Source organism: Arachis ipaensis, chromosome B02, assembly GCF_000816755.2.
Source record: "Arachis ipaensis cultivar K30076 chromosome B02, Araip1.1, whole genome shotgun sequence".
NCBI classification, from domain to species: Eukaryota; Viridiplantae; Streptophyta; class Magnoliopsida; order Fabales; family Fabaceae; genus Arachis; species Arachis ipaensis.
The window spans coordinates 3,419,116-3,438,946 of NC_029786.2; the positions used below are offsets into that span (position 1 = coordinate 3,419,116).

The window sequence follows — 19,831 nt, forward strand, 5'->3', positions numbered from 1 at the left end:
CTCTTAGGAACAGAAAATTGCTGGTATTCAAGGGCAATCAAATTTTAGAAAGGGATTTTCATTTACTTCCAGACTTCTCCATGTGTATAAATATCCTTTTTCTTTTCTCAATAAAAGTGTAATAATCCTTAGATTTAAAACAAATTGGATAAAGCCTTCTTCTCTTTGCTGTGGTTCTGGTTCTGGTTCTGGGCTAATGGCTTCCGTATAAAGTATATCTTACTTTATGATAGCAGCTGATTGTGAATTTGTGATGTTCCAACTTATCCCTAATCACCTTTTGTTTCTTGATGCTTAGTGAATTCACTATGTTCTATGTTTGCAGGTATATTGAACCACTTCGGGCAGGATCACCAACTAAATTCGAATTTGAAAACCTCCTTGTTGGGCAAGCTATTCCATCAGGTTTTATCCCTGCAATTGAAAAAGGTTTTAAGGAAGCCGCCAACTCGTGAGTGAAATTTTCATCATTGCTTATTTGTGATTTCTACTTTAAGTCTAATTGTCGTTCAACATATATTATCTTATTCCCCATGAATGTAATAAAGACCACCGAAAAATGTAATGATGGAATAAGTGAGCATTCAAAAGTAATTTATGGGGACTAAGAATGTAATATTGAGGAAGCCAAAGTTCATTCATTGGCATATTTACGAAACATCAATTTTATTATGCGATTCAGCCATGATAGTATTACAATACTCATTTTATGGTAACGTAATGTTGCTTTCATACAGGGGGGCTTTAATTGGACATCCTGTCGAAAATCTTAGAGTTGTCTTGACAGATGGTGCTGCTCATGCCGTTGATTCTAGTGAACTTGCATTTAAGTTGGCTTCTATCTATGCTTTCAGACAGGTTCTTTACAATTCTGCATCCATATTCATAACATTGCACATATCATCCTGATAATATTGTCCATAGTTTTGTTCTCATAGTAATGACCATATTCTTTGATATTTGTATCAGTGCTATACAGCTTCCAGGCCATTTATATTAGAACCTGTTATGCTTGTTGAGCTGAAAGTACCAACAGAATTCCAAGGAGCTGTTGCTGGTGACATTAACAAGTGGGGTTCTTATTTTATTCTATCCTTGTTTCTCTTTTCAAATGGTTTATTTATGATATTGGTTTATTTATGATATTTTTATCTATGGTATTGGTTTATGATATTGGTTTATTTTATTCTATCTTTGATATTGGTTTATTTATGATATTTTTATCTATGGTATACGATGTCAGATTTTTTTTTTTATTAAATTTTAATTTAGGTTAAAAGTTTTTAAGTCATCTTAATTAGTGGTTAGAAAAACTGACAGAATGCTTTTTGAGAAAAAAACTGACAAAACCTATGCTTTGCCTCTGATACCACTTTTAGACGGTGATTATAATGTGAAAAAGGTTAATGAACTCCTCAATTTTTAGATTTATATACACTAATTAATTATTACTCATAATTATAATATATAATAAAGAAGAACATGATGAGTCCTAATTGATCTTAATTAATTCTAGTATATCCTAATCGATACATAAACACACTTTAATATAATATTAATCATAGTTATCATAACCAAATGACCAGGTGACCCGATTACTGAATCAACTGGTGGGTCACTGGTTTATCCGGTTGATCCGGTTATAATTTAAAAAATATAAATTATATAAATAAAATTAAAATTACATACTAAGACTTAAAATGTAAGTCTTTACAAATATAATAATAATAATCAAATGTTAATTTTTAGACAACTAATGATGCAAAAAAAGATAATAAATTAGTTTTTAATACAAAATACTTTCTCTATTTAAATAAACAAGAGCAATTAAAAGATAACATAATTGATAATCAAGTCCAAGTGATCTTAAAATTGAAATTTATATCTTTATAGGACAAATTTAGAGCTTGATCAACATTTTTCTCATTTTGATTTGCATCTATATCTTTCATAAGAAACACTGCATTATGATGTTATGCAAGACATCAGAATAGGAGAAAGAAGAGTTTGAAAAAGAAGAGTTTGAAGAGAGAGATACAAGAAACTAGTTACATTGTATGATAACTATGATAACTTTCAGGCAGCAACAAAAAAAAAACAAGAAAATTGAAACAGAAAGAACAGGGAAAACTCACTAATAAATTCAAGGTTCATGATAATCAGTAACAAATTTCAGCAACATATTCGGTTTTCAGCAACAAAATTAAAACAGAAAGAATAGGGGGAACTCACCAATTTCAGCAACATATTCGGTTTTCAGCAACAAAATTAAAACAGAAAGAATAGGGGGAACTCACCAAATCGGGTTGCACGAAGGAATCTGACGGCGAAGGAGAAGCTGATGGTGAGGGAGAAGCTAACGGCAAGGCTCGAAGCAAGAAGACGACAACGAAGACCAGTCCACCGGGACCTGTTGCCTCTATTACCGGCGACGAAGAGCGCAGGGAAGGGAGAGATCGAGACCAGGTGCAAGACAGAGACCGTGAGAAGCAAGAAGATGACCACCACCACTACCCGAGGGACCAGATGCGGTTCCGTCTGCTTCTGTCGCCAACGGAGCGAACACCGGGGCACGGGACCGCGACGACGACCAAGGTGAGTGGACGAGGTGAGAGACCGAGAGAGCGACGAGGTGAGGCCGTGAGAGACTGAGAGTGACGACTGTCGAGGTGAGGGGAGAGACGAGAAAGGGACTACTGAGTATTGAGTTCCGACTGCCGAGCTAGAGATGGAGAGAGCACAGAGACTGGCTGGGTTAGGGGGGTTTTACTTAGACTCTCAGAGTCAAGAGTCTCAGATTTGGCATTTGGGCATAGGGTTTCATCTAAAGGGAAAGGTTAGGAGGGGGGTTATGAAAGGACGTCGTTTCAAGTATTAGGAAGGAAAAAAAATAAAAAAGACCCGGATCGGGTTAAATTAACCGGCCGGGTCATCGGATTTCACGAAAACCCGTTTGGTCGAACCGGGTTCGACCTGGTCTGTTGCACAACCAGTTCAACGAGTGGCTTGGCCCGACCAAGTAACCGGGTGATCGAGTTTTCGGTCGAACCGGCAAGATCAAGCCGGATTTGATAAATATGTCTACAATAGACCACAAATAAAGATACAAATATCATACATAATATAATTTGCAACATTCATGTATAGGTCTCCAACATTCATTAAAAGTTTTCAACTATCGCCATTTTAATCTACATTATTACTTAATAGACCAAAAATTATAACAGGTGGATAGCTTTTTGTCACCTCCCAAAGCAATCACTCGATATTTCCTCACAACATCCTTTATTATTTTTTCCTCCATCTTATGTTATATGTCCATTCTCTTTGTAGCATTTAGCAACATGATACATATATAGAGATATCTTTTAGTCATCACAATATGTTTTTAGATGCCCTTTATATCAATGCATATCTCAACTTTGCTTTCTTCCTTCTTTCTTTCTCTTTTTATTTCTTTCTCTCTTTTTGCTTAACTCATTTCACGAAAACCCGTTTGGTCGAACCGGGTTCGACCTGGTCTGTTGCACAACCAGTTCAACGAGTGGCTTGGCCCGACCAAGTAACCGGGTGACCGAGTTTTCGGTCGAACCGGCAAGATCAAGCCGGATTTGATAAATATGTCTACAATAGACCACAAATAAAGATACAAATATCCTACATAATATAATTTGCAACATTCATGTACAGGTCTCTAACATTCATTAAAAGTTTTCAACTATCGCCATTTTAATCTACATTATTACTTAATAGACCAAAAATTACAGCAGGTGGATAGCTTTTTGTCACCTCCCAAAGCAATCACTCGATATTTCCTCACAACATCCTTTATTATTTTTTCCTCCATCTTATGTTATATGTCCATTCCCTTTGTAGCATTTAGCAACATGATACATATATAGAGATATCTTTTAGTCATCACAATATGTTTTTAGATGCCCTTTATATCAATGCATACTCAACTTTTCTTTCTTCCTTCTTTCTTTCTCTTTTTATTTCTTTCTCTCTTTTTGCTTAACTCATTTTCTTCCTTGATATCTTTTGATTGTAAATTGTTAATTTTTTTTTAATCCAAAATGGGACGAAAGTGATCCCAGAGATTGTGTTTCTTGAACTTCTCAACTTTTTCAATGAATAATAATATTCTGTGGTCTGATATATTTCAATTAACAAATTAATATAGACAATAATAAAAAACAGAAATATGGTTGGTCTAACAAGCAGTCATCAATTGCATAACCATAAAGGAGTTGCATTACGTGAATAAAGGATAAATTGAGAATCGCAAACATTCATATGCAAGACACTTATTAAATTGTATTTAATGAAGATCGATTAGTGAACCTAAATGGTAAGCAAAACCGAAGCAAACTAAGGCCTTCATTCTTCCATTTTTCTTTAATTAAATTCAAATGACAAGCAAATTAAGTCCCTAAAATGTTAACTAGTTCATTCTTTTATAAAGCAGCAAGGTTTAATCATACACAAGCAAATTAAGCCTCTATTTGGGAAGAACACATCACAAATATTAAAAAGCTCTAACTAAATTGAATAAAGTTTAATCACACTATATTTTAATCTCATAAAGAGGCAATCTAGAACTAACCTAATAAAAAAGATAGATGAACAAAGAAATTTAAAAATTGAACTAATCCATATTCTTAACTAATCAAGTCATCAATATTCAATAATCAATTAATCAAAAATCAAGATATGCACAGAAAAGTAGAAGAAAAAATACGTCATCAATGTCCATTTCATTAAGCAAATTCTAGTGCCAAAGCTCTATCATTCGAGAAAATGACACAAAACAATCATACAAAATACCATAGGTTAAAAATAAATAAATTCAATTCACAGAGCAAGAGGAAAAATATTTAGATAAAATCAAACAAGAGACACAAATTTAGGTTTCAAATTGAGAAATGACAACAAATAGAAGATAAAGAAGGAGAACGCATACCTAATTTTCTGAAGGAAGGAGACGTTCGTTGCAGTGCTGGCAGCAGAGTTTGCAGGCGGCGGCGGAGGCTGCTAGTGGATAGAATAGCGGCGGTGTGCGTAGAGAAAGCAAAAGGTTGGAGAGGGAGTACATAGTAGAGAGCACAGCAGCAGCGAAGAGAGAAGAAATGAGCAGATCGGCATCGAGCTCAAAGGTTGCAGCCTCAACAGCAATAGTAGCGGTGTACAATGAAGAGATCAGAGGGATGCTGGAGAAAGAAGTGGTTGCCGTTCTGGTCTATGACAGGGTGGGAGACTGAGGGGCTGTGGAAGAAGAATATTGGAGATTTGAAAGTAGTGGGTATTATTGGGTAAGCAAAGAGAAAATGGGATGTCATAGTCGTTGGGGTATTTTTTTGGGGGTTTGTCACTCATGTATTAATTTGAAATTTTTATATTTTTTATTTTTGTTAATAGTTTATTAGTTTGACAATATTTCTTTATATTTAAAGATCAAATTAAAATTATGATTAAAAATCAAATATTTCAAATTTAAACAATAAAATTTAAGAGGCTAAATTGGAATAAATTAAAATTGTTTGAATACCTTACAAATAAACTATGTCAAAATATGACAAATTAGAGGATTGGAAATTGAGAGTGACTAACTTACATCCTATATATGTATATGTTATAAAAATATGTTATAGGTGGGTATTAAACCAAGGATCTCTCACTTAGTGCAAAACCCTAAAAAAACCCTAAAAAATCCTAAAAAATCCTAGAAAACTCTTAAAAAATCCTAAAAAATCCTAGAAAACCAAGGATCTCTAGGATTTTCTAGGGGTTTTTTAGGGTTTTATAAGATTTTCTAGGGTTTTCTAGGGGTTTTAAGGTGTTATAGGGTTTTTTTTATGGTTTTTAGGGTTTTCTAGGATTCTTTAGTGATTTTAGGGTTTTCTAAGATTTTCTAGGGGTTTCAAGGGTGTTCTAGGGTTTTAGCGTTTTTTAAAGTTTTTTTTATGGTTTTTAAAGTTTTTTAAGGTTTTTCTAGAATTTTCTTGGGTTTTCTAGTGTTTTTCTATTATTTTCTAGGATTTTTCTAGGGTTAATTTTAGTATATTAAAGGCAAAATTTCCAAGCGTAGAGCAAAGAAAAGGGTCAAACAATCAACTTAATTGAAGGAACCTAAAATCGAAACGCAACAACCTCAATTCAAGGAGCTTGAAATCGAAGGTACAGCAAAATCAAATAACAAATTTCTTGATCAGCATAAAGTTTTCACTATTTATTTTCATTAAAACTCTACCTGTGTGTTTGTGGCAGTGGAGCGTCAAATCAGTGCAATTAGGGTGGTTCGTGATGTTGACATCGAGCGATTGTTGATGGAACTTCGTTTGGTTCGATCGTGTTTCAGTGAGGAACAGATCTGGAAGCCAATGCTGCAGGTCTTCAAAGAAACCTTAACGAATCTCTCAATTGTGAAAGATGAAGGGAATGGGAAATTCGATGTGAAATGGAAAGAGAGAGGGAGCAGAGTGTCCACGACCTGTGGTGGTGTAGGAAGAGATTTGCATGCTTCTCTATTCCAGAGGCTTTTTTTTAGTGTTTTCTAGAGTTATCTAGGATTTTCTAGGGTTATCTAAGGTTTTCAAGGGCTTTTTAGGGTTTTCTTAGGTTTTTTCTAGGGTTTTATAGGTTTTTCTTGAATTTTCTAGCGTATTTAGGGTTTTCTAGCATTTTTATGGTTTTTAGGGTTTTTTAATATTTTTCTAGGATTTTCTAGATTTTTCTAGGGCTTTCTATTATTTTCTAGGTTTTTCTAGTGTTTTTCTAGAATTTTCAAGGATTTTCTTCTTGAATTTTCTAGCGTATTTAGGGTTTTCTAGCATTTTTATGGTTTTTAGGGTTTTTTAATATTTTTCTAGGATTTTCTAGATTTTTCTAGGGCTTTCTATTATTTTCTAGGTTTTTCTAGAATTTTCAAGGATTTTCTAGGGTTTTTCTAAGATTTTTAGGTTTTTTAAGGTTTTCTAGGGTAATCTAAGGTTTTCTAGGGTTTTTCTAAGATTTTCTAGGGTTTTCTAGGAATTTTAGGGGTTTTTAGGGTTTTCTAAGATTTTTAGGTTTTTTAAGATTTTCTAGGGTAATCTAAAGTTTTCTAGGGTTTTTAGGGGTTTTTAGGGTTTTCTAAATTTTTCTAGGGTTTTCTAGGGTTACCTAGAATTTTCTAGAGTTTTTTAGGATTTTTCAGGGTTATCTGGATTTTCTATGATTTTTTAGGATTTTCTAGGATTTTTATAGGGTTTTCTAGGGTTATCTAAGGTTTTCTAAAATTTTCTAACGTTATCTAGGATTTTCTAGGGTCTTTCTAGGGTTTTCTTTGGTTTTCTAGGGTTACCTAGGGTTTTCTAGGTTTTTTCTAGGATTTTCTAGAGTTTTAAAGATTTTTTATGGTTTTTAGGATTTTTAGGGTTTTTCTAGGGGTTTCTAGAATTCTCATAGATTTTTTAGGGCGATTTGAAATGGAAAGAGAGAGGGAGCAGAGTGTCCACGACCTGTGGTGGTGTAGGAAGAGATTTGCATGCTTCTCTATTCCAGAGGCTTTCGATTGCTTTTCCTTCGGAATATCCTTCTTCGATTCCTCAGTTTGGTGGTTTTGAATACTCTAACAATACTGGTAGTGTTTTGTTTTCTCTTTCGATTTAACTCAATTCATATCTGAATTAAAGTTTCTTAAATTGAATTAAAAAAATGGAAATGTGTGTTACGAAACATACTATTGTTCTATGCCCCTTAAAATGTTTGACTTCCTTCAATTTTGAACGATTTTACTATAGATATTATAGTTCTTATACATTTTGGCATAGATTGTAATTTATACCTGTTAGTTTATTTCTTTGTTGATAGGGAGAACATGATTTCTTGGTGATGAGAATCTTCATTTTAAGGACTTTGTATGTTCTCTATCTTCTCTGTGCACTTTGATTAATTGTATTTTGTAACATCCTTAGATGGCTTGTTTGGGTCATTTATGCAGGACTTGATGCGACATAAAATTGGGGTAGCTGTGTAGGAGCAGCATTAATATAGCACTTCCATTCTTATTTCCATCATGTGCTGAAGCATCCATGAATTGATTTGAATGAGAAATGTTGCTATTCATTTAGGATCGTTTCATGTACAGATGGAAGAGAACTTACCTCTATTACTAGTTTCTTTGCATACGCTGCTAAATATATTATGACTAACTTAATCAGGTTGCAAATAACAACTAATTAGTGATTGCAATGCATTGTGATAATATGAATTGATTGAATATTTGTTACATAGGTTTTTGAGGAGCCATGTGAAGCTCAAACTCTCACAAGTCAAGAAGGTCTTTAGACTCCTAATGTCTGTATTTTCTCCTTTTATTTTTTACCATCTGTTTTTTATGGATGACTTTATGAACTCTAGTATTCATTGCTGAGGCTATTTTTTAAACAGCTGTGATTGATTTGGCTTTGTTACCTTTTGCAGGTGAGTAGTCAGCGCTTGTCTGTTGGGATGACACCCAAGACCTTTAGGCTGCCGAAACCTGGCGAGACGCTTCTCTGTCCATGGATCACGTTTTGGTGTTTACAAGGAAAATAACATGGAAGCTATATATGGTATAAAGCAAATGTTCTAATTGAAACTATTGCTATATCTTGTTCATTTTTCTAGGATTTTCTAGAGTTATCCAAGGTTTTCCAGAGTTTTTTAGGGTTTTCTTTGGTTATCTAAGGTTTTCTAGGGCTTTTTAGGGTTTTCTTTGATTTTTTCTAGGGTTTTATAGTTTTTTCTTGGGTTTTCTAGCGTATTTAGGGTTTTCTAGCATTTTTATGATTTTTAGGGTTTTTTAAGATTTTTCTAGGATTTTCTAGATTTTTCTAGGGCTTGCTATTGTTTTCTAGGTTTTTCTAGTGTTTTTCTAGGATTTTCAAGGATTTTCTAGGGTTTTTCTAAGATTTTCTAGGGTTTCTAGGAATTTTAGGGGTTTTTAGGGTTTTCTAGGATTTTTAGGATTTTTTAAGGTTTTCTAATGTGATCTAAGGTTTTCTAGGGTTTTTAGGATTTTCTAAATTTTTTTAGGGTTTTCTAGGGTTACCTAGAATTTTCTAGGGTTTTTTAGGATTTTTTAGGGTTATCTGAGTTTTCTAGGATTTTTTAGGATTTTCCAGGATTTTCTAGGGTTATCTAAGGTTTTCTAGAATTTTTTTAGGTTATCTAGGATTTTCTAGGGTCTTTCTAGGGTTTTCTTTGGTTTTCTAGGTTTATCTAGGATTTTCTAGGGTTTTTAAGATTTTTTATGGTTTTTAGGGTTTTTAGGATTTTTCTAGGAGTTTCTAGAATTCTCATGGATTTTTTAGGGTTTTTAGGATTCTTAGGGTTTTTAGGGTTTTGTAAAGTTTTTCTAGGAGTTTTTAGGGTTTTCTAGGATTTTTCTAGGATTTTTTAGGGTTATTCTAGGGTTTTCTAGAGTTTTCTAGGTTTTTTCTTGGGTTTTCTAAGGTTATCTAGGGTTCTCTAAGATTTTTTAGGATTTTCTAGGGTTATCTAGGGTTTTTCTAGGATTTTTCTAGTATTATCTAGGGTTTTCGAGGATTTTCTTGGGTTTTCTAGCTAGGATCTTCTAGGATTCTCTAGGACTTTTAGGTTTTTCTAGGGTTATCTAGGGTTTTCTAGAGTTTTTTAGGATTTTTCTATGATTTTCTAGGGTTTTTAAGGTTTTCTAGGATTGTCTAGGTTTTTCTAGGGTTTTCTACGATTTTCTAGGGTTTTTAGTTTTTTAGGGTGTTTTTTATGGTTTTTAGGATTTTTTTAGGATTTTTCTAGGGTTTTCTAGATATTTCTAGGGTTTTCTAGGATTTTTCTATTGTTTTCTAGGGTTTTTCTAGAATTTTCTGGGGTTTTTCTAAAATTTTCTAGGGTTATCAAGGGTTTTCTAGGGTTTTCTATGAATTTGTAGAATTTTTTAGGGTTTTTCTTAGATTTTCTCGGGTTTTTAGGGTTTGTTAGGATACTTCGGTTTTTTTAGGGTTTTGTAGAGTTTTCTAGGATTTTCCTGGATTTTTTAGGATTTTCCAAGATTTTTTAGAGTTTTCTAGTGTTAATTTTAGTATATTAAAGGCAAAATTTCCAAGGCATAGAGCGAAGAAAATGGTCAAACAATCAACTCAATTGAAGGAACTTAAAACCGAAACGCAACAACCTCAATTCAAGGAGCTTGAAATCGAAGGTATAGCAAAATCAAATAACAAATTTCTTGATCAGCATAAAGTTTTCACTATTTATTTTCATTAAAACTCTATCTGTGTGTTTGTGGCAGTGGAGCGTCAAATCAGTGCAATTAGGGTGGTTCGTGATGTTGACATCGAGCGATTGTTGATGGAACTTCGTTTGGTTCGGTCGTGTTTCAGTGAGGAACAGCTCCGGAAGCCAATGCTGCAGGTCTTCGAACAAATCTTACCGAATCTCTCAATTGTGAAAGATGAAGGGAATGGGAAATTCGATGTGAAGTGGAAAGAGAGAGGGAGCAAAATGTCCACGACCTGTGGTGGTGTAGGAAGAGATTTGCACGCTTCTCTGTTCCAGAGGCTTTCGATTGCTTTTCCTTCGGAATGTCCTTCATCGGTTCCTCAGTTTGGTGGTTTTGAATACTCTAGCAATACTGGTAATGTTTAGTTTTCTCTTTCAATTTAACTCATTTCATATCTGAATTAAAGTTTCTTAAATTGAATTAAAAAATGGAAATGTGTGACAACAGATATTATAAATGATTTTACTATTGTTCTATGCCCCTTAAATTGTTTGACTTCCTTCAATTTTAAATGATTTTACTACAGATATTATAGTTCTTATACATTTTGGCATATATTATAGTTTATACTTGTTAGTTTACTTCTTTGTTGACACATGATTTCTTGGTGATGAAAATCTTTATTTTAAGGACTTTGTATGTTCTCTATCTTCTCTGTGCACTTTAATTAATTGTATTTTGTAACATCCTTAGCTGGCTTGTTTGGGTCACTTACGCAGGACTTGGTGCGACATAAAATTGGGGTAGCTGTGTAGGAGCGGCATTAATATAGCACTTCCATTCTCATTTCCATCATGTGCTGAAGCATCCATGAATTGATTTGAATGAGAAATGTTGTTATTCATTTAGGATCGTTTCATGTACAGATGGAAGAGAACTTACCTCTATTACTTGTTTCTTTACATACGTTGCTAAATCTATTATGACTAACTTAATCAGCTTGCAAATAACAACTAATTAGTAATTTTAACGTATTGTGATAATATGAATTGATTGAATATTTGTTACATAGGTTTTTGAGGAGCCATGTGAAGCTCAGACTCTCACAAGTCAAGAAGGTCTTCATACTCCCAATGTCTGTATTTTCTCCTTTTATTTTTTACCTTCTGTTTTTTATGGATGACTTTATGAACTCTACTATTCATTTTTGAGGCTATTTTTTAAACAGCTGTGATTGATTTGGCTTTGTTACCTTTTGCAGGTGAGTAGTCAGCACTTGTCTGTTGGGATGACACCCAAGACCTTTAGGCTACCGAAACCTGGTGAGATACTTCTCTGTCCATGGATCACCTCTTGGTGTTTACAAGGAAAATAACATGGAAGCTATATATGGTATAAAGCAAATGTTCTAATTGAAACTATTGCTATATCTTGTTCATTTTTCTAGGTTTTTCTAGGGTTATCTAAGATTTTCCAGAGTTTTTTTAGGATTTTCTAGAATTTTCTACGGTTATCTTGGATTTTCTAGGATTATCTAAGGTTTTTATAGGGCTTTTTAGGAATTTCTTGGGTTTTCTAGGATTTTCTAGGTTTTTCTAAGATTTTCTAGGTTTTTCTTGGGTTTTCTAGCGTATTTAGGGTTTTCTAGCATTTTTATGGTTTTTAGGGTTTTTTTAAGATTTTTCTAGGATTTTCTAGATGTTTCTAGGGTTTTCTAGTATTTTCTACGATTTTTAGGGGGATTTTTAGGGTTTTCTAGGATTTTTAGGGTTTTCTAGGATTTTTAGGATTTTTTAGGGTTTTCTAGGGTGATCTAAGGTTTTCTAGGGTTTTTAGGAGTTTCTAGGATTTTCTAGTTTTTTTAGGGTTTTCTATGTTACCCAGAATTTTCTAGGGTTGTTTATGATTTTTCAGGGTTATCTAGGGTTTTCTAGGATTTTTTAGGGTTTTCTAGGTTTTTCTAGGGTTTTTTAGGGTTTTCTAAGGTTTTCTAAAATTTTCTAAGGTTATCTAGGATTTTCTAGGATTTTACTAGAATTTTCTTTGGTTTTCTAGGGTTATCTGGTGTTTTCTAGGTTTTTCTAGGATTTTCTAGGATTTTTAGGATTTTTTATGATTTTTAGGATTTTTAAGGTTTTCTAGGGTTTTCTAGAATTTCTTGGATTTTTTAGGGGTTTCTAGGATTTCTAGATTTTTCTAGGGTTATCTAGGGTTTTTAGGATTTTTAGGGTTTTAAGGATTTTCTAGAGTTTTTCTAGGAGTTTTTAGGGTTTTTTAGGATTTTTCTAGGATTTTTAGGGTGATTTTAGGGTTTTCTAGAGTTTTCTAGGGTTTTTCTAGGATTTTCTAAGGTTATCTAGGGTTTTGTAGGGTTTTCTAGGGTTTTTTAGGATCTTCTAGGGTTATCTAGTGTTTTTCTAGTGTTATCTAGGATTTTTTGGAATTTTCTAGGGTTTTCAAGGATCTTCTAGAATTTTCTAGAATTTTTAAGTTTTTCTAGGGTTATCTAGAGTTTTCTAGGGTTTTTTAGGATTTTTCTAGGGTTTTCTAGGGTTTCTAAGGTTTTCTATGATTTTTTGGATTTTTCTAGGGTTTTCTACGATTTTCTAGGGTTTTTAGTTTTTTTTAGATTTTTTTATGGTTTTTAGGGTTTTTTAGGATTTTTCTAGGGTTTTCTAGATTTTTCGAAGGTTTAGGATTTTTCTATTGTTTTCTTGGATTTTCTAGGATTTTTTTTAAAGTTTTCTAGGGTTATCTAGGGTTTTTTAGGATTTTGTAGGGTTTTCTAAGATTCTTCTAGGATTTTCTAGATTTTTATAGGATTATCTAGGGTTTTCTAGAGTTTTTAGGGTTTTTCTTGGATTTTCTAGAGTTTTTTAGGGTTTGTTAGGATACTTCGGTTTTTTTAGAATTTTCTAGGGTTTTTTAGGATTTTTTAGGGTATTCTAGGGTTCTTTAGTGTTTTTTAGAATTCTCTAGGATTTTCTAGGTTTTTTCTAGGTTTTTCTAGTGTTATCTAGAGTTTTCTAGGATTTTCTAGGGTTTTCTAAGTTTTTTAGGATTTTTCTAGGATTTTTTAGTGTTTACTAGGTTTTTTCTAGGGCTTTAGGGTTTTCTAAGGTTTTTTTTTATGGTTTTTAAGATTTTCAGAATTTTTTAGATTTTTTAGGATTTTTCTATTGTTTTCCAGGGTTTTTCTAGGGGTTTCTAGTGTTCTCTAGTGTTTTTCTAAAGTTTTCTAGGTTTTTTTTTTGTATTTTCTAGGGTTTTCCAGGATATTTTAAGGTTTTCTAAGATTTTTTTAGGATTTTTTAGGATTTTTCTAGGATTTTTCACCAAGTGAGAGGTCCTTGTTTTAATACCCATCTATAACATATTTTTATAACATATACATATATAAGATGTAAATTAGTCACACTCAATCTCTCATCCTCTAATTTATCATATTTTGACATAGTTTATTGTTAAAGTATTCAAACTATTTTAAATTATTCCAATTTAGCCACTTAAATTTTATTGTTTAAATTTTAAATATTTGATTTTTAATCATATTTTTAATTTTATCTTTAAATATAAAAAAATATTGTTAAACTAATGAACTATTAACAAAAATGAAAAATCTAAAGATTTCAAATTAATACATGAGTGGCAAACCCCCCAAAAAATACCCCAACGACTATGACATCCCATTTTCTCTTTGCTTACCCAACAATATCCACTACTTTCAAATCCCCAATCTTCTTCTTCCACAGCCCCTCAGTCTCCCGCTCTGTCATAGACCATAACGGCAGCCATTTCTTTCTTCAGCATCCCTCCGATCTCTTCATTGTACATTGTTGCTGTTGCTGTTGAGGCTGCAACCTTTGAGCTTGATGCCGATCTGCTCTCTACTATGTACTCTCTCTCCAACCTTTTACTTTCTCTACGCACACCGCCGTTGTTCTATCCACTAGCAGCCTCGGCTGCCGCCTGCAAACTCTGCTGCCAGCACTGCAACAAATGTCTCCTTCCTTCAGAAAATTAGGTATGCGTTCTCTTTCTTCATCTTCTATTTGTTGTCATTTCTCATTTTGGAACCTAAATTTGTGTCTCTTATTTTATTTTATCTAAATATTTGTTTTTTTTCTCTTCCTCTATGAATTGAATTTATTTATTTTTAAACTATGGTATTTTGTATGATTGTTTTGTGTCATTTTCTGGAATGATAGAACTTTGGCACTAGAATTTGCTTAATGGAATGGACATTGATAGCGTGTTTCTTCTTCTATTTTTTTGTGCATCTCTTGATTTTTGATTAATTGATTATTGAATATTGACGAGTTGATCAGTTAAGAATATGGATTAGTTGTATTTTTAAATTTCTTTGTTCATCTATCTTTTTTATTAGGTTAGTTCTGGGTTGTCTTTTTATAAGATAAAAATACAGTGTAATTAAACTTTATTCAATTCAGTGAGAGCTTTTTAATATTTGTGATGTGTTCTTTCAAAATAGAGCCTTAATTTGCTTGTGTATGATTAAACCTTGTTGCTTTATAAAAGAATGAACTAGTTAACATTTTGGGGCCTTAATCTGCTTGTCATTTGAATTTAATTAAAGACAAATGGAAGAATGAAGGCCTTAGTTTGCTTCGGTTTGCCTTACCATTTAGGTTCACTAATCCATCTTCATTAAATACAATGTAATAAGTGTCTTGCATATGATTGTTTGCAATTCTCAATTTATCTTTTATTCATGTAATGAGACTCCTTTATGGCTATGCAATTGATGACTGCTTGTTAAACTAACCATATTCTTGTCTTTTATTATTGTCTATGTTAATTTGTTAATTGAAATATATCAGATCACACAGAATATTATTATTCATTGAAAAAGTTGAGAAGTTGAAGAAACACAATCTCTGGGATAACTTTTGTCCCATTTTAGATTAAAAAAAATAATAGTTTACAATCAAAAGGTGTTAAGGAAGAAAATGGGTTAAGCAAAAAAAGAGAAAGAAATAAGTAAGAAAGAAAAGTTGAGATATGCATTGATATAAAGGGCATCTAAAAACATATTGTGATGACTAAAAGATATTTCTATATATGTATCATGTTGCTAAATGCTACAAAGGGAATGGACATATAACCTAAGATGGAGGGAAAATAATGAAGGATGTTGTGAGGAAATATTGAGTGATTGCTTTGGGAGATGACAAAAAGCTATCCATCTGCTGTAATTTTTGGTCTATTAAGTAATAATGTAGATTAAAATGACGATAGGTGAAAACTTTTAATGAATGTTGGAGACCTGTACATGGATGTTGCAAATTATATTATTTAGGATATTTGTGTTTTTATTTGTGGTCTATTGTAGACATAGTTATCAAACTCGGCTTGACTCCGGTCACCTGGCCGGGCCGAGCCACTCGTTGAACCGATTGTGCAACAAACCCGGTCGAATCCCGGTTCGACTCGACGGGTTTTTGTGAAACCCGGTAACCCGACCAGTTAATTTAACCCAGTCTGGCATCATTTCATAACCCCCTCCTCCCCTTTCCCTTTCGATGAAACCATATGCCCAAATGCCAAATCTGATACTCTTGACTCTGAGAGTCTGAGTAGAACCCCCCAACCCAGCTAGTCTCTGTGCTCTCTCCATCTCTAGCTCGGTAGTCAGAACTCAGTACTCAATAGTCCCTCTCTCGTCTCTCCCCTCACCTCGACAGTCGTCACTCTCAATCTCTCACGGCCTCACCTCGTCGCTCTCTCAGTCTCTCACCTCGTCCACTCACCTTGGTCGTCGTCACGATCCCATACCCATGCGCTCGCTTCGCTGGCGGCAGAAGCAAATGGAACCGCATCTGGTCCCTTGGGTGGTGGTAGTGGTCATCTTCTTGCTTCTCACGGTCTCTGCCTCACACCTGGTCTCAATCTCTCCCTTCCCTACGCTCTTCATCGCCGGTAACAGAGGCAACAGATCCTGGTGGGCTGGTCTTCGTTGTCGTCTTCTTGCTTTGAGCCTTGCCGTCAGATTCCTTCGTGCAAACCGATTTGGTGAGTTCCCCCTGTTCTTTCTGTTTCAATTTTGTTGCTGCATTACTGCACTTTGATTTTGTTGCCAAAATAATTTGTTGCTAAAAGTTGAACGTGATGCTAAAATTTGTTACTGATTATCATGAACCTTGAATTTGTTAGTGAGTTTTCCCTGTTTTTTCTGTTTCAATTTTCTTGTTTTTTTTGTTGCTATCTTAAAGTTATCATAGTTATCATAGCTGAATTTATTGCTAGAACTCTAGAAGTAGAATTTGTTGTCAGCTGTAAGTTGAATTTGATGCTGAACCTATCATAAATGTGGTTGTTGCTGGAAGTAGAATTTGTTACTGGATAACTGAAGTAGAATTAGTGGCACTGCTTACAGGCTTACAGGGTTTTTCACTTCTTCGGTTCTTGCTTTTATGCTCTGTTTAGTGATTTACTGATTTCTGAATGTGGATTGAAATTAAATGGTTGATTTTGTGTTGTTAAAATAGATTTGTTACTCTGCTGCTGCTCTTTTTAATTTTTGAGGAAGTGGTGAAGTGGAGAAGAAGGAATAACAGTGGTCGTCGTCTGGTGGCCGTCCTGCTCGCCGTCGTCTACTCGCTGTCGCACTCAACTGCTCAGATCGAAGGTCGATGCACATTGCTATTGCTTGTTCTTCTTTTTTTATGCTCTGTTCAGAAGTGAGAACGAAGTGTTTAGGGTTTTACTACTGTTAACACTATTGTTGAATGATTAACTCTGTTGCTACTGCTGTGCTGTACTCTGTTTGGTTTTTTTTCTATGCTGTATTGAAATAATTATACTGAAACTTTGATAATTCTTTGTTAATTATGTTAAAATTTTGATCAATCTGCTGTCTGCTGAAAATGTTACTAATCTTTGTTAAAATTATGGTGAGGTGTGAGCTTTTATTTGTTCAATGTAATCACTTTGTTAAAATGATACTAAAGCATGAGCTTTTATATGAATGATTGAGTCTTCTCTATTGTATTAAACTGAATTTATTTATTAAATTTTTTAGTTAAATTTTGCCAAGTTGTATCTTGTTTTGAATTGATTAAAATGAATGATGGAATTTTTATTGTTGTTAAATCTTGTTTCCATTGAAAAAAAGAAACTAAAAGGAGTAGAAAGCTTCCACAAACTATAGAATATTAAGTTAATTCCCACAAAAAAACATAAGCAAATGTCATGAGTTATGCAAAAATAGCATAAACAACTTACATGAATTCCATGTATTGAAGTTTATTAATGATCATGTTTCACAACAATAGTATAAGCAAATGTCAATGCTTCTACAAATTATTAACTGTTAATATCTATTTTTGTACAATTGTTCTCTCTGTTTTAGATGTTGAGTATTGCTAATTTTCAAAATGTTAGTGCTCAACCTCTGCATATTTGGTCTATGTTCACTTATCTTTTCAATCATTTGGTTGCCAAAGAAATGAAGAATCAAGGAGTTTTAATTTTTATTTGTTTTTTTATTGAGCTTCAAGTCAATAAAATTATTGAATGTGACCTCTATGATGTATTGCACATAAGATGAGGAAAATGTTGATCAAGCTCCAAATTTGTCCTATGAAGATATATATGTCGATTTTAAGATCACTTGGACTTGATTATCGATTATGTTATCTTTTGCTTGCTCTTGTTTATTTAAATAGAGAAATTATTTTGTACTAGAAACTAGTTTATTATCTCTTTTTACATTATTAGTTGTCTAAAAATTAACATTTGATTATTATTAATATGTTTGTAAAGACTTGCATTTTAAGTTTTAGTATGTAATTTTAATTTCATTTATATAATTTTATATTTTTTAAATTATGACCGGGTCAACCGGGTGAATCAGTAACTCACTGGTTGAACCAGTGACCCGGTGAACCGGTCATATGACCGGGTGGATTGCCGGTTCGGTTCTGATAACTATGATTGGAGATTGTAGCCCTTTTTTCTTACTATATTATTTTTAGTATATTAAAGGCAAAATTTCCAAGGCGTATAGCGAAGAAAATGGTCAAACAATCAACTCAATTGAAGGAACTTAAAACCCAAACGCAGCAACCTCAATTCAAGGAGCTTGAAATTGAAGGTACAGCAAGATCAAATAACAAATTTCTTGATCAGCATAAAGTTTTCACTATTTGTTTTCATTAAAACTCTACCTGTGTGTTTGTGGCAGTGGAGCGTCAAATCAGTGCAATTAGGGTGGTTTGTGATGTTGACATCGAGTGATTGTTGATGGAACTTCGTTTGGTTCGGTCGTGATTCAGTGAGGAACAGCTCCGGAAGCCAATGCTGCAGGTCTTCAAAGAAACCTTACCGAATCTCTCAATTGTGAAAGATGAAGGGAATGGGAAATTCGATGTGAAGTGGAAAGAGAGAGGGAGCAAAATGTCCACGACCTGTGGTGGTGTAGGAAGAGATTTGCATGCTTCTCTGTTCTAAAGGCTTTCGATTGCTTTTCCTTCGGAATGTCCTTCTTCGGTTCCTCAGTTTGGTGGTTTTGAATACTCTAACAATACTGGTAATGTTTAGTTTTCTCTTTTGATTTAACTCATTTCATATCTGAATTAAAGTTTCTTAAATTGAATTAAAAAATGGAAATGTGTGACACGAAACATACTATTGTTCTATGCCCCTTAAATTGTTTGACTTCCTTCAATTTTGAACGATTTTACTATAGATATTATAGTTCTTATACATTTTGGCATAGATTGTAGTTGATACCTATTAGTTTACTTCTTTGTTGGCATGGAGAACAGGATTTCTTGGTGATGAAAATCTTCATTTTAAGGACTTTGTATGTTCTCTATCTTCTCTGTGCACTTTGATTAATTGTATTTTGTAACATCCTAGCTGGCTTGTTTGGGTCACTTACGCAGGACTTGATGCGACATAAAATTGGGGTAGCTGTGTAAGAACAGCATTAATATAGCACTTCCATTCTCATTTCCATCATGTGCTGAAGCATCCATGAATTGATTTGAATGAGAAATGTTGCTATTCATTTAGGATCGTTTCATGTTGTTGGAAGAGAACTTACCTCTATTACTAGTTTCTTTGCATATGCTGCTAAATCTATTATGACTAACTTAAACAGCTTGCAAATAACAACTAATTAGTGATTGCAATGTATTGTGATAATATAAATTGATTGAATGTCTGTTACATAGGTTTTTGAGGAGCCATGTGAAGCTCAGACTCTCACAAGTCAAGAAGTTCTTCAGACTCCCAATGTCTGTATTTTCTCCATTTATTTTTTACCTTCTGTTTTTTATGGATGATTTTATGAACTCTAGTATTCATTGCTGAGGCTATTTTTTAAACAGCTGTGATTGATTTGGCTTTGTTGCCTTTTGCAGGTGAGTAGTCAGCGCTTGTCTGTTGGGATGACACCTAAAACCCTTAGGCTGCCGAAACCTGGCGAGATGCTTCTCTCTGTCCATGGATCACCTCTTGGTGTTTACAAGGAAAATAACATGGAAGCTATATATGGTATGAAGCAAATGTTCTATTTGAAACTAATGCTATATCTTGTTCATTTAGTTTCCTTGTTGCATTAAGAGAAGGCGACAACTC

The 19,831-nt window shown here is 33.6% G+C and overlaps 2 protein-coding genes across 6 annotated transcripts in view; both read left to right on the forward strand.

Moving 5' to 3' along the window:
- Nucleotides 1-1,191, forward strand: part of LOC107626631 (elongation factor G-2, mitochondrial) — a 9,284-nt gene extending 8,093 nt beyond the window's left edge. Inside the window, exons 8-10 of the mRNA XM_021114430.1 lie at nt 326-451; nt 738-858; nt 970-1,191. Of these exons, the coding sequence (XP_020970089.1) occupies nt 326-451; nt 738-858; nt 970-1,143 (421 nt within the window). The 3' untranslated portion in view covers nt 1,144-1,191. The remainder of the gene's footprint in view (nt 1-325; nt 452-737; nt 859-969) is intronic.
- Nucleotides 7,464-19,831, forward strand: part of LOC107623259 — a 16,308-nt gene continuing 3,940 nt past the window's right edge. Inside the window, exons 1-9 of one of the 5 annotated variants that reach the window (XM_016325449.2) lie at nt 7,464-7,621; nt 7,852-7,898; nt 8,275-8,337; nt 8,464-8,594; nt 10,096-10,204; nt 10,295-10,639; nt 19,006-19,052; nt 19,426-19,488; nt 19,615-19,747. In XM_016325449.2, coding sequence (XP_016180935.2) covers nt 8,544-8,594; nt 10,096-10,204; nt 10,295-10,639; nt 19,006-19,052; nt 19,426-19,488; nt 19,615-19,747 — 748 coding nt within the window. In that variant the 5' untranslated portion in view covers nt 7,464-7,621; nt 7,852-7,898; nt 8,275-8,337; nt 8,464-8,543. Of the gene's footprint in view, nt 7,622-7,851; nt 7,899-8,274; nt 8,338-8,463; nt 8,595-10,095; nt 10,205-10,294; nt 10,640-19,005; nt 19,053-19,425; nt 19,489-19,614; nt 19,822-19,831 lie in introns of those variants that run through there. The other 4 variants (XM_021115188.1, XM_021115187.1, XM_021115190.1 and 1 more) reach the window with 4 other exon arrangements.